This window comes from Melanostigma gelatinosum (genome assembly GCF_949748355.1).
Source record: "Melanostigma gelatinosum genome assembly, chromosome: 6".
NCBI classification, from domain to species: domain Eukaryota; kingdom Metazoa; phylum Chordata; class Actinopteri; order Perciformes; family Zoarcidae; genus Melanostigma; species Melanostigma gelatinosum.
In genome coordinates this window covers 29,185,365-29,197,682 of record NC_136639.1, presented here as the reverse complement: position 1 = coordinate 29,197,682, position 12,318 = coordinate 29,185,365, and the positions used below count along the sequence as shown (strand labels likewise).

At 48.5% G+C, this 12,318-nt stretch overlaps 1 protein-coding gene across 1 annotated transcript in view; it reads left to right on the top strand.

The window, feature by feature from the left end:
* Nucleotides 1–11,267, top strand: part of arid3c (AT rich interactive domain 3C (BRIGHT-like)) — a gene marked incomplete at its 3' end in the record, with an annotated part of 98,417 nt that extends 87,150 nt beyond the window's left edge. The window contains exons 5-7 of the mRNA XM_079270237.1: nt 31–267; nt 2,455–2,544; nt 11,092–11,267. Coding sequence (XP_079126363.1) covers nt 31–267; nt 2,455–2,544; nt 11,092–11,267 — 503 coding nt within the window. The remainder of the gene's footprint in view (nt 1–30; nt 268–2,454; nt 2,545–11,091) is intronic.
* Between the last annotated feature and the right edge of the window lie 1,051 nt (nt 11,268–12,318).

The following is a 12,318-nucleotide window of genomic DNA, read 5'->3' as shown; positions in this document are numbered from 1 at the left end:
TCACCTCCTTAATCGTCTTTTTCTCCCCAGAAGAGACCCTCATGGGCAGCTGCCTGCCCAGCCGGGGGCCCCTCCCCATGTCGCCCAGCGGCCACCAGGCGGCGGCCCTGGAACAGCTCCGAGAGAAGCTGGAGAGCGGCGAACCGCCGGAGAAGAAGATGATGACGGTGGCGGAGGAGCAGCAGAGGATCATGCAGCACACCCTGCAGCAGAACCTGCTGGCGATGGCCACCCAGCTGCCCCTCAACATCAAACTCAACAGCAGAGGTGAGACGCTCACAGGGGGCCAGAGTACCCCGAGCTCTGTGCAGCCCTCTGGACCAAGTCTCAGGAAGTCTGGACCATCTCTCACTTCATTTAGATCCCATGAAATGTGATCTGTGAGTAACTTTATAACGTGAACTGAGAGCTACCGTTGAGTGTGCACAGCTCTGGCTGAGCTTGAAATAGCCGACATTATGTCAGAGGCTCAGGAACATGAAACAACTGAAGCATAATATTCAGGTTTGGAGCTCAGTATGCTAATGTTGCATGTAGCATGTAGCATGTGTTCTGTCTATTGGCTCCTCTGCATGTAGCTAAATGGGCAAAAATACTTTTCTCTATGATATGCTATGCTATGCTACTGTATCATCTGTGTTCCCTTTCGTATATGTTAGATAATTTATGTGCAACACAATGTTTATTTCTACAGTCAAGAGATACGCTGATAAGATTCAATATTTAGATTATTGGCAACAAATGTCATGAAAAGACCAAAACCAACAATGAACGTATCTGACTTGGATAGAGAGATAGAATGATAGAGAGAGAGGGATGGATGGATAGATAGATAGATAGACAGACAGACAGACAGACAGGTAGACGGACGGACGGACGGACGGACGGACGGACGGACGGACGGACGGACGGACTGGTAGATAGATGGATAGATGGATAGATAGATAGATAGATAGATGGATGGATGGATGGATGGATGGATGGATGGATGGATGGATGGATGGATGGATGGATGGATGGATGGATAGATAGATAGATAGATAGATAGATAGCTGGATGGATGGATAGATAGATAGCTGGATGGATGGATGGATGGATGGGCGGGCGGACGGACGGACGGACGGGCGGGCGGGCGGGCGGACAGACAGACAGACAGACGCCAATCGTGCCAAATGTGTATTAATCCGCCGCTGAAAGTAGTCCCACAGGAGGAAGTGGTGCGTTTGTTGGGGACTAGCGTCTGTTAAAGACGACAGTGAGCAGCTGTTCCAGGAGAGTCCTGAGTCCTTCTTTACTTTGAGAGGAAGTATATTCCTGCTTTGCGTCCACAGGAGGAGCCGGTGGGCTCACAGCTGAGATTCACAGAGTAGTTCAGGGTCTCGACACAGACTTGTTGGGTTTGATCTGTTTTCAGGGGATTTGTTCAAATCTATCTCGTCATCGTTGCACTCTCATCTCCTGACACTACATCTACAGATGCGTATTGCATTGTCCTTCAATGTCTTTTCTTTGCTCGTGTCACGTTCCCACATGTGCTTTAGAGTCCAAGCATCTACATCTAGATATGAACGGTGGAGTCTGAGATGAAACAGTATTTGTCAAAACATAAATTCAGCATGAGCAGATTTGAATGTATCATTGAGTAAGCGTGCGTTGCTGTAATGCTGCTCGCTGCTTCCCGTGAGACTTTAAATGACTGTGTACCTCAGTAATGACCCCCCAGAGAGGCTGTCTGAGAGCCTGCTGTGCAACGCCTCCAACCGCTAACGCACACATAGTTCATCACATCACACCTGTAATTTGAAGGCTCAAGCTCCACAAGATAGTCATGAAGACATAGCTCCTCCGGCTCGTCACGAGTAAAAAACAGAAGAGAAGCCCGTCCAGCCGAGCGCTGGCCGTGACAACGCCATAAGTCACACAGGCCTTAATGATGGAGGCTTAAGGAAGAATAAGGGCCTATCTGCTCAGGTGTGATATCATTTCTGTCTGCATCACTGCCTCTCTCACATTAGTCATAATAAGCGGGCTTTGCTCTTGATACGCGATGGAAAAGAAAGGAGTGAGAATCTCTCTCGGCTTAATTCCCACGCTGGTCGTCTGGCTCTGGCCCTCACGTAACAAACACTGTCATTTACAGATTACAACCCAAACACTGTTATTCGTCTCCACCCAGATGCACTCCTGAGACGCTTCAAATCTGTGTCGAAGAGACGGCTTTCCATTCGACATTTCTGTTTATTTCCCAACCAGTCGCGTAGTGTTTTCATCTCTAACTGACATTTGCAAATGGCTGTAACATCTTCTGACAGTTCCTTTTCTCCCCAGAACTCTTTAATAAAGCTCTCCTTATCCTGTCACTCTCTGAATTATCACCAATGCTGCAGCGGGCGCTCCTCCCGCTCCTTCTGTTCCCTTTCTAAATGCTCATATTGAGTTCTTCTCTCCTGACAGATGATAGACAAGAGACCGCATTGAACCTGTCTACCAACGGCATTAGCAGCGTCAACATGTCAATAGAAATAAATGGAGTTGTCTACACAGGTAAATAGAGGGGCCGTTTGCTGATGTAATTGCAGGCAGGAAATTCAATAAGTTACAGCAGCGCCCTGGTGCTTAGTCCTCTGCGCAATTTGATGTCTTTGCTATAAAATCCATCGTAATGAAGTGGCAGTCCAATAGAGTTAAAAAAGTTAAATATCTCAAAATTGGGCCTGTGGATTTGAGGTCGATGGGGCTTATTGTCTTATGTGCCTGCCGAGAGCGTGTGTGTGTGTGTGTGTGTGTGTGAGCGTAGGCAGCTTGTTTCTTGAGGTAATTACTGCCTCTCGCTCTAACATCGGCCATTCATGTCAGGGTGTACGCCTGGTGGCCGTCACATCACATCCGAGCCGGTGTTCAGCAGTGTTGACTTGTCTGCAGATGCCTTTATCCTCTAAACACTCCATCGAACAATGGTCTTCAATATGAAAGTGCAAAAGTCATTTACTGGCTTCAATTTCACATCTACCCATTTCGATGGTTTTAGGTTGTTAGTTTTGATCTCCTGTTAAACGTACACAAAGCCAACGTCGTCACATCAAGCCGGCTTTACTTACGAAGCCATGATCACAGATTTGTCTCTCAACCTGCACGGCGTTGGACACAAAGAGAGACACCTCAGGAGGGTGATGTCTCCAACCAGAACAGGCAGACGTGTGATGGATGTCGTGTATAAGCAAATACCAACGCTTAGTCAGCACCAACGCACCGAGGCATCCTTTAGCATCTGCATGAGACACTTTCAACCCACTCCAATGCAAACCCGTCCACGGCATTGTATGACGCTCACAGCATAAACAGTCAGGAACTTTGTTTAGAAAGGGGAGAATAGACTTTCACCCAGGAGACAGCTGTCCATGTCCCCGCGTGAAACCAAGTCAATGTTGACTTATCTTACAGTAGTTATATCACGTTGCGTAGCACAAGTATCTATGCAAAGTTTCTATGCAACAAACGTGCTTATTTTAAACTGAACCACCATCTTTTTCCTAAAGTAAAGCGGTTTATCTTGAATGCATGTAAGGAGGGACAGGCCGTCCCCAACTAATACAAAGTGATGCCAGAGGGGCACGTAGAGCTTTGAGTGCGAATAAGCTGAATATGCAAAGTAGACAGTAGTAGAACTAGACAGAATGATGTACAAAACATATATATAATAAATCCATGTTGTAATAATGATTCCCTCAATGTTAAACTTAAATCTGGAGCAGGTGGCTCATTTCCATAATAACTAGCTTCCTGTGAAGCCCTTTGAAATCTCTCTGTGAAGTGTTTCAGAGACAGAAAATAATATCAGCGTTCTAATAGTTTAGCCTTCTGCTAACCGTGGTGCAGCTGTGAGCAGAAGGCTAAACTATCTTCTCTCCATCTCTGAAGCACTTCACTGATACTGTTTTTGGGGGTTTTGCTTTGTCAGTGTTGGCAGTTTTCCCCTACGCTGGAATAGTAACTTTCCCTTCAAGTCCGCCGATGAATCTGACTTTCAGCGTTTGATGGGACGTGCACATGCTCCTGCATTGGTAGAACAGACAAAAGGGACGCCCCCTTATCTGAAATGATGTGTGATTGGCCAAAGTCCCCTTCACAGGTTAGACTTTCTGAAGCCTGAAAGCAGACATGCAGAAGTCTAGTTTTCTGTCAAACCACTTGAGTTATAATATGTGGAAAGTAGGGGTGTAACGATACGCGTATTTGTATTGAACCGTTCGGTACGAGGCTCACGGTTCGGTACGCATGACGAACTGAATACGTTTGAATTTAAAAAATTTGTAAAATAAAATAAAAAAAACTAATTTTTTAACCTTTATTGAACCAGGTAGTCCCATTGAGATTAAAAATCTCTTTTGCGAGATGTAAGTAACAATACAAGATGTAAGTAACATTACTACATAACATTAAGGAGCAGTTTTTGTTTTTTATGCTTATGTGTTGCTAAGAAGACACCCCAGAAGATGAGTCACTCAGATATAGTTCCATCATTGTTCAAAGTCAAAGAATAACTTCATGATGTTAGTTGTAATGAATATATATATTTTAAAATCAAGTACATTTCTCTGCATTTATAGTTTTCTACTGTACCGAACCGTGGCTCCACTGTATCGTACCCAACCCAACCGTGAGTTTTGTGAACCGTTACACCCCTAGTGGAAAGGTTGTTATGGAATGTTTGCTCAACGACGCCCAAAACTAAAGTGCCTACCCAGCTTTAGTCACACACTGTGCTGACCTGCTACGCATACTTGTAGGGGAAAGGCCTGTACTGTTCATTAGTATTGATGTGCCGACATTTAAGACACCATACGTGTTTTAAATTACACCTTGGATCCATGAAGGGGAGTTAAGACCTGTGAGGGAGTGGGACCATCAGGAGTTAAGACCTGTGAGGGAGTGAGACCATCAGGAGTTAAGACCTGTGAGGGAGTGGGACCATCAGGAGTTAAGTCCTGTGAGGGAGTGGGACCATCAGGAGTTAAGACCTGTGAGGGAGTGGGACCATCAGGAGTTAAGACCTGTGAGGGAGTGAGACCATCAGGAGTTAAGACCTGTGAGGGAGTGAGACCATCAGGAGTTAAGACCTGTGAGGGAGTGGGACCATCAGGAGTTAAGACATGTGAGGGAGTGAGACCATCAGGAGTTAAGACCTGTGAGGGAGTGAGACCATCAGGAGTTAAGACCTGTGAGGGAGTGGGACTATCAGGAGTTAAGACCTGTGAGGGAGTGAGACCATCACCAGTTAAGACCTGTGAGGGAGTGGGACCATCAGGAGTTAAGACCTGTGAGGGAGTGATACCATCAGGAGTTAAGACCTGTGAGGGAGTGATACCATCAGGAGTTAAGACCTGTGAGGGAGTGGGACTATCAGGAGTTAAGACCTGTGAGGGAGTGAGACCATCACCAGTTAAGACCTGTGAGGGAGTGGGACCATCAGGAGTTAAGACCTGTGAGGGAGTGATACCATCAGGAGTTAAGACCTGTGAGGGAGTGGGACGATCAGGAGTTAAGACCTGTGAGGGAGTGATACCATCAGGAGTTAAGACCTGTGAGGGAGTGGGACTATCAGGAGTTAAGACCTGTGAGGGAGTGATACCATCAGGAGTTAAGACCTGTGAGGGAGTGGGACTATCAGGAGTTAAGACCTGTGAGGGAGTGAGACCATCACTAGTTAAGACCTGTGAGGGAGTGAGACCATCAGGAGTTAAGACCTGTGAGGGAGTGAGCCCATCAGGAGTTAAGACCTGTGAGGGAGTGGGACCATCAGGAGTTAAGACCTGTGAGGGAGTGATACCATCAGGAGTTAAGACCTGTGAGGGAGTGGGACTATCAGGAGTTAAGACCTGTGAGGGAGTGAGACCATCACTAGTTAAGACCTGTGAGGGAGTGGGACCATCAGGAGTTAAGACCTGTGAGGGAGTGATACCATCAGGAGTTAAGACCTGTGAGGGAGTGGGACTATCAGGAGTTAAGACCTGTGAGGGAGTGAGACCATCACCAGTTAAGACCTGTGAGGGAGTGGGACCATCAGGAGTTAAGACCTGTGAGGGAGTGATACCATCAGGAGTTAAGACCTGTGAGGGAGTGATACCATCAGGAGTTAAGACCTGTGAGGGAGTGGGACTATCAGGAGTTAAGACCTGTGAGGGAGTGAGACCATCACCAGTTAAGACCTGTGAGGGAGTGGGACCATCAGGAGTTAAGACCTGTGAGGGAGTGATACCATCAGGAGTTAAGACCTGTGAGGGAGTGGGACTATCAGGAGTTAAGACCTGTGAGGGAGTGATACCATCAGGAGTTAAGACCTGTGAGGGAGTGGGACTATCAGGAGTTAAGACCTGTGAGGGAGTGATACCATCAGGAGTTAAGACCTGTGAGGGAGTGGGACCATCAGGAGTTAAGACCTGTGAGGGAGTGGGACCATCAGGAGTTAAGACCTGTGAGGGAGTGATACCATCAGGAGTTAAGACCTGTGAGGGAGTGGGACTATCAGGAGTTAAGACCTGTGAGGGAGTGGGACCATCAGGAGTTAAGACCTGTGAGGGAGTGGGACCATCAGGAGTTAAGACCTGTGAGGGAGTGATACCATCAGGAGTTAAGACCTGTGAGGGAGTGGGACTATCAGGAGTTAAGACCTGTGAGGGAGTGAGACCATCACTAGTTAAGACCTGTGAGGGAGTGAGACCATCAGGAGTTAAGACCTGTGAGGGAGTGAGACCATCAGGAGTTAAGACCTGTGAGGGAGTGGGACCATCAGGAGTTAAGACCTGTGAGGGAGTGATACCATCAGGAGTTAAGACCTGTGAGGGAGTGGGACTATCAGGAGTTAAGACCTGTGAGGGATTGAGACCATCACTAGTTAAGACCTGTGAGGGAGTGGGACCATCAGGAGTTAAGACCTGTGAGGGAGTGATACCATCAGGAGTTAAGACCTGTGAGGGAGTGGGACCATCAGGAGTTAAGACCTGTGAGGGAGTGAGACCATCACCAGTTAAGACCTGTGAGGGAGTGATACCATCAGGAGTTAAGACCTGTGAGGGAGTGGGACCATCAGGAGTTAAGACCTGTGAGGGAGTGATACCATCAGGAGTTAAGACCTGTGAGGGAGTGGGACTATCAGGAGTAAAGACCTGTGAGGGAGTGAGACCATCAGGAGTTAAGACCTGTGAGGGAGTGGGACCATCAGGAGTTAAGACCTGTGAGGGAGTGATACCATCAGGAGTTAAGACCTGTGAGGGAGTGGGACTATCAGGAGTTAAGACCTGTGAGGGAGTGGGACCATCAGGAGTTAAGACCTGTGAGGGAGTGGGACCATCAGGAGTTAAGACCTGTGAGGGAGTGATACCATCAGGAGTTAAGACCTGTGAGGGAGTGGGACTATCAGGAGTTAAGACCTGTGAGGGAGTGAGACCATCACTAGTTAAGACCTGTGAGGGAGTGAGACCATCAGGAGTTAAGACCTGTGAGGGAGTGAGACCATCAGGAGTTAAGACCTGTGAGGGAGTGGGACCATCAGGAGTTAAGACCTGTGAGGGAGTGATACCATCAGGAGTTAAGACCTGTGAGGGAGTGGGACTATCAGGAGTTAAGACCTGTGAGGGAGTGAGACCATCACTAGTTAAGACCTGTGAGGGAGTGGGACCATCAGGAGTTAAGACCTGTGAGGGAGTGATACCATCAGGAGTTAAGACCTGTGAGGGAGTGGGACTATCAGGAGTTAAGACCTGTGAGGGAGTGAGACCATCACCAGTTAAGACCTGTGAGGGAGTGGGACCATCAGGAGTTAAGACCTGTGAGGGAGTGATACCATCAGGAGTTAAGACCTGTGAGGGAGTGATACCATCAGGAGTTAAGACCTGTGAGGGAGTGGGACTATCAGGAGTTAAGACCTGTGAGGGAGTGAGACCATCACCAGTTAAGACCTGTGAGGGAGTGGGACCATCAGGAGTTAAGACCTGTGAGGGAGTGATACCATCAGGAGTTAAGACCTGTGAGGGAGTGGGACTATCAGGAGTTAAGACCTGTGAGGGAGTGATACCATCAGGAGTTAAGACCTGTGAGGGAGTGGGACTATCAGGAGTTAAGACCTGTGAGGGAGTGATACCATCAGGAGTTAAGAGCTGTGAGGGAGTGGGACCATCAGGAGTTAAGACCTGTGAGGGAGTGGGACCATCAGGAGTTAAGACCTGTGAGGGAGTGATACCATCAGGAGTTAAGACCTGTGAGGGAGTGGGACCATCAGGAGTTAAGACCTGTGAGGGAGTGGGACCATCAGGAGTTAAGACCTGTGAGGGAGTGATACCATCAGGAGTTAAGACCTGTGAGGGAGTGGGACTATCAGGAGTTAAGACCTGTGAGGGAGTGAGACCATCACTAGTTAAGACCTGTGAGGGAGTGAGACCATCAGGAGTTAAGACCTGTGAGGGAGTGAGACCATCAGGAGTTAAGACCTGTGAGGGAGTGGGACCATCAGGAGTTAAGACCTGTGAGGGAGTGATACCATCAGGAGTTAAGACCTGTGAGGGAGTGGGACTATCAGGAGTTAAGACCTGTGAGGGATTGAGACCATCACTAGTTAAGACCTGTGAGGGAGTGGGACCATCAGGAGTTAAGACCTGTGAGGGAGTGATACCATCAGGAGTTAAGACCTGTGAGGGAGTGGGACTATCAGGAGTTAAGACCTGTGAGGGAGTGAGACCATCACCAGTTAAGACCTGTGAGGGAGTGGGACCATCAGGAGTTAAGACCTGTGAGGGAGTGATACCATCAGGAGTTAAGACCTGTGAGGGAGTGATACCATCAGGAGTTAAGACCTGTGAGGGAGTGGGACTATCAGGAGTTAAGACCTGTGAGGGAGTGAGACCATCACCAGTTAAGACCTGTGAGGGAGTGAGACCATCAGGAGTTAAGACCTGTGAGGGAGTGATACCATCAGGAGTTAAGACCTGTGAGGGAGTGGGACTATCAGGAGTTAAGACCTGTGAGGGAGTGATACCATCAGGAGTTAAGACCTGTGAGGGAGTGGGACTATCAGGAGTTAAGACCTGTGAGGGAGTGATACCATCAGGAGTTAAGACCTGTGAGTGAGTGGGACCATCAGGAGTTAAGACCTGTGAGGGAGTGGGACTATCAGGAGTTAAGACCTGTGAAGGAGTGAGACCATCAGGAGTTAAGACCTGTGAGGGAGTGAGACCATCAGGAGTTAAGACCTTTGAGGGAGTGAGACCATCAGGAGTTAAGACCTGTGAGGGAGTGATACCATCAGGAGTTAAGACCTGTGAGGGAGTGGGACCATCAGGAGTTAAGACCTGTGAGGGAGTGATACCATCAGGAGTTAAGACCTGTGAGGGAGTGGGACTATCAGGAGTTAAGACCTGTGAGGGATTGAGACCATCACTAGTTAAGACCTGTGAGGGAGTGGGACCATCAGGAGTTAAGACCTGTGAGGGAGTGATACCATCAGGAGTTAAGACCTGTGAGGGAGTGGGACTATCAGGAGTTAAGACCTGTGAGGGAGTGAGACCATCACCAGTTAAGACCTGTGAGGGAGTGGGACCATCAGGAGTTAAGACCTGTGAGGGAGTGATACCATCAGGAGTTAAGACCTGTGAGGGAGTGATACCATCAGGAGTTAAGACCTGTGAGGGAGTGGGACTATCAGGAGTTAAGACCTGTGAGGGAGTGAGACCATCACCAGTTAAGACCTGTGAGGGAGTGGGACCATCAGGAGTTAAGACCTGTGAGGGAGTGATACCATCAGGAGTTAAGACCTGTGAGGGAGTGGGACTATCAGGAGTTAAGACCTGTGAGGGAGTGATACCATCAGGAGTTAAGACCTGTGAGGGAGTGGGACTATCAGGAGTTAAGACCTGTGAGGAAGTGATACCATCAGGAGTTAAGACCTGTGAGGGAGTGGGACCATCAGGAGTTAAGACCTGTGAGGGAGTGGGACTATCAGGAGTTAAGACCTGTGAAGGAGTGAGACCATCAGGAGTTAAGACCTGTGAGGGAGTGAGACCATCAGGAGTTAAGACCTGTGAGGGAGTGAGACCATCAGGAGTTAAGACCTGTGAGGGAGTGATACCATCAGGAGTTAAGACCTGTGAGGGAGTGGGACTATCAGGAGTAAAGACCTGTGAGGGAGTGAGACCATCACTAGTTAAGACCTGTGAGGGAGTGAGACCATCAGGAGTTAAGACCTGTGAGGGAGTGAGACCATCAGGAGTTAAGACCTGTGAGGGAGTGGGACCATCAGGAGTTAAGACCTGTGAGGGAGTGGGACCATCAGGAGTTAAGACCTGTGAGGGAGTGAGACCATCAGGAGTTAAGACCTGTGAGGGAGTGAGACCATCAGGAGTTAAGACCTGTGAGGGAGTGAGACCATCAGGAGTTAAGACCTGTGAGGGAGTGGGACCATCAGTGGTTACGTCGGGGATGATCGCCGTCGGGGGGTTTCTAGATGTGAAAGTGTTGTGAGAAAATGTGTTGCACTGGTCTTGAGGTATTGATTATTTTGAAAAGACTGCACTTCATTACCATGAAACTGTAATATATCAGAAGCAGAAGCAGCTTCTGTCAGTAGGTTTTCTAACGAAACTGTATCATAGACAATAGTGAGCAGTGCTGTGATGCCATTTGTACGGTGGCCAACAAGGGCCAAAATGCGCTCCAGCGGCCCCATAACATTTCCAATCAGAGAAACATGCTGCAGGTTCAGAAACTTAATCAATTCCAAAACAACGACGACAGGGACGTGCTGCAGAAAACAGATACGATGCAAAGTCAAAAACACATGAACCTCGAAATGCTCTGTGTGGTTTTCACTTTCCAATCTTTCTGTAGCTGCAGCGTCTTTTGCGGCACGTTTTTGCTGTTTTGTTTTGTTGATTTTCGGACGTGTTTCTGTTTTGGCATCGTCTCTGAAGCCGCATCGAGTTTCTCCTGGTGAAAATGTTTACGGCCGTGCGTTTGCCACTCGTCGTCCACCGTAACCGGCCCTTTAAGAACTGGACCATGTGGAGTTGGAGGCTGACTTAACACTTGATGTTTGCTCCTCAGGCGTGCTGTTCGCTCGGCAGTCGGCCATAGCAGTGATGACGGGACACCGCGGGCGACACGGCAACTGTCAGACTCAGGGAAAGAGCAGTCCGACACAGTTCCAGCCGTCCTGCTCCTCCTCCTCTTCCACGTCCTCCTCTTCCTCACTCCACGGACACAGAAACTCCTCCCCCTGAGTTTCCTGTTCCGCCCACACCTACCTCCTCACCCCACCAGGGAGGAGATCCATTCTCTTCTCAAAGACACCAAGCAGACGGAGACATAATCATCAGAGAAAGCCACATTCAGGTTGCTCTTGAAGGTGGCTTTCTCTCCACCCACTGCATCAGATTCCTTGTAGGGCAGCAATTTACAGGCCCCCTTTGTCCCCCTTTGTGCCCCCTCTCTTCCTGCTCAGTGTGTTTCCAGGACGTTTAACCCCTTGTGTGTCGTTCCGCGTGGAGCACTTCAAAAGCACATCAGCTCAAGGTGCGACCCGGATGAAAGCCAAGCGAAGACTCCCTCTTGTGCACCATTTCAATCAGAAGACGAGGCGGCCGAGCAGCAAACCTTCGGCAAGAAATGACGGCTGTTTGTCGTCTTTAGGGCGGACCTTAGAAACTCACCGCTTACAGCTGATACCAAAGAAGGAAAGCGATCTATCCTGGCTCAACACATCCAGCATTGAAAGGCAGCTTCTGCACCAATGATCAAACCTGAAGATTATAGCTAGAGTACCAAGCACATCCCAAGAGGAGATCAGCATGAGCTCTGTGGATACACCACGGTCTCATATAGCTGGCTACAAAGAGTGATGTATGTGCACATGTATGTGAGAGCGAAGAGTCTTAAGAGTGCATTTCTTTCCTGACACAGTCGGCTCAGTCCACAGACAATCAGCAACTCGTTAGCTCGCTAGCTAGCCAGCAGGCCAAAGGAACCAAGCAGAGACATATCTCTGTCCACTGGTGAACAACAGTGTGTCCCAATCCCATAATATAAAGCTAATGCCAAATATCATGATCACATTGAGCTGTTAAGGGCCCCCGGGGCCACAATGGGCTGTCAGTCAGCAAGCGTTACACTGCTGTGTGTCAGACAGATTGTACTGATTTAATTCAGCTCATTTGTTTAAGGATATGCACCAAGTGAGCATTATATGAACTCAAATATGTATTGAAACAACTCCGTCTCACTCCGAACTCATCCCATGACGACGCTCGTCAGGTCAAACTCACGCAGGACTTT